Raw genomic sequence first — 1,915 nt, forward strand, 5'->3', positions numbered from 1 at the left:
TAAACGTTTTCCGTTATCGTCGTCAAAAAGGGGGCTTTTCTGAGGTTTTATGGTTGTGATATTTCAGGCCCCTTAAAAAGCGCGTGCCCAGGGGAATTCACCCCTTTTGCCCCTCCCTCTTGACCGGCCTGCATACATATGTACATATGTATGTAGGTATGTATGATTTTTCAAAAAAAAAACTAACAAAAAAGTTGGAGGATTCACTAGGTGTTATAACAGTAAAAATGTCAAAGTCATAAATTTTAAAAATGTATTGTGATTGCTATGAAGCACTTATGATTATATTTAAAGTTTTTATTTATAAAATGTATGACATTATGACTAGTTATGGCATCTTGTGAATCAATTGGAAGGAGTTGGTCGCATCAGGTTCAATATGTTGTTAAAGAGGGAATAAATGGCAAGGGTACTGAGTCCCTACGTTTTCAAGTAACGGGATTTTATCTGTTTGAAAAAGGACCATATCGTCCACCAATTACTTTTACTTTTTTCACTATTTTTAAATTCTTCTATGACTATGTATTATATTGTGTTTGAATATCATTTAAAAGCGAATCTTAACAATGAGTCCCGTCTTCCTCCACAGCTTTTTCTGCTACACATGGATGAGATCACTGCAATTTGCGCAAAAGGACCTGAAGCGGTTGCACCAGTTGGCTGTTCAAGTATAATAGTTAACAATGAAAACTCTGTACGTATATAAATAAATGTATACATACATATATACGTATAATATATAATTTCCTAATGGTTCCAATATTCCTCTATTCCAAATGGTGTTCAGCGTATTATCGCTCACACTGAAGACGCACTGACGGCAACATTGAATCACTATTACTTCGTAGTGGCACACATCGTCAATGATACACCACAGGGTAAACACCAGGTGAAGGAAGAACGTTTCATGTCGCTTTGCTATGCCGGCCACTTGCCTGGCTATACGATGAATTACAATCATCATGGATTGGTATTCACTATTAACACGCTATCGGCGTTGCATTTGAGAAGTGGCAAAACACGTAAGAAAAACTGCTTTCAACTCAACTCCAAGCGCTCAATTATTTATGTCCAATTTAAAACTTTCTTACATACAGCTCGCCACTTCATAACACGTGCCCTCTTGAGCGCCGAAAACTTCGACCAGGCAATCAAAGTACTTAAAGATGAGGGAGTTGGTGCCGGCGATGGTTGTTCCATCAATCTATCTTTCATCAAGTAAGGATTATATTTAGTACTTTTTTTTTATCGAGATTCATATTTAATAAAAACCGTTTCCATTAAATTTCCTCTTCAAGCGACGAATCTCGTAAATTTTACAACATTGAAATGGCGCCAGTTCTGGAAGATGGCAAAGAATCCCGTCTGGACATTAAAGAGATATGCACTGGTGGTCATAATTGTCACGCTAACAGGTATTCACTCCTGTTTTACATTTAAAATAAGTGTGTTACATATTTATATTTTTTTATTTCTCATTTTACACCACCTCAGATATGAGCGCTTAAGCACCAAGGAAGCCAATCAGTGGTTACTGGATTCAAGCGAATCGCGAATGAATACCTTCAGCAACTACTCGGCACCCACTTGCAAGGATGATGTCGTTCAAATGTTGGGCGATTGCAGCGGTGGCGACTATTGTGTGTTCAATGAAAATAATTCATTGGATGAACTGGTGAAAACAATTGCTATCGGTGTTTTCGACTTAAACGAAAAAACGGTTGCCTTGTATTCAGACAATCCGAGTAAGACCAAACCACACTGTGTACTACCGATGATACTGAAGGACTAAAGTAGTTATTTGTTAGAGTAAATTTATTCGTATTAATATGGGGTCAGTGAAATGGAGAGTAGTTTCCTCCTGCATTTTACTATCCCAAAAAATTTAAAACTGAAAATAAACTAATGTACTTAT

The 1,915-nt window shown here is 37.1% G+C and overlaps 1 protein-coding gene across 1 annotated transcript; it reads left to right on the forward strand.

Annotated features, from left to right (window-relative positions):
- Positions 1-589: 589 nt before the first annotated feature.
- LOC118734021 lies at positions 590-1,884 on the forward strand (the record flags this gene model as incomplete). Its single annotated transcript, XM_036463705.1, is given in 5 exon segments — positions 590-694; positions 788-1,022; positions 1,098-1,218; positions 1,299-1,415; positions 1,495-1,884. Coding segments are annotated over 5 exon segments (876 nt in total), but the record flags the coding sequence as incomplete, so codon positions are not given.
- Positions 1,885-1,915: the final 31 nt, after the last annotated feature.

This window comes from Rhagoletis pomonella, unplaced genomic scaffold (assembly GCF_013731165.1).
Source record: "Rhagoletis pomonella isolate Grant_MI unplaced genomic scaffold, Rhpom_1.0 Rhpom_scaffold_00002, whole genome shotgun sequence".
Lineage (NCBI taxonomy): Eukaryota > Metazoa > Arthropoda > Insecta > Diptera > Tephritidae > Rhagoletis > Rhagoletis pomonella.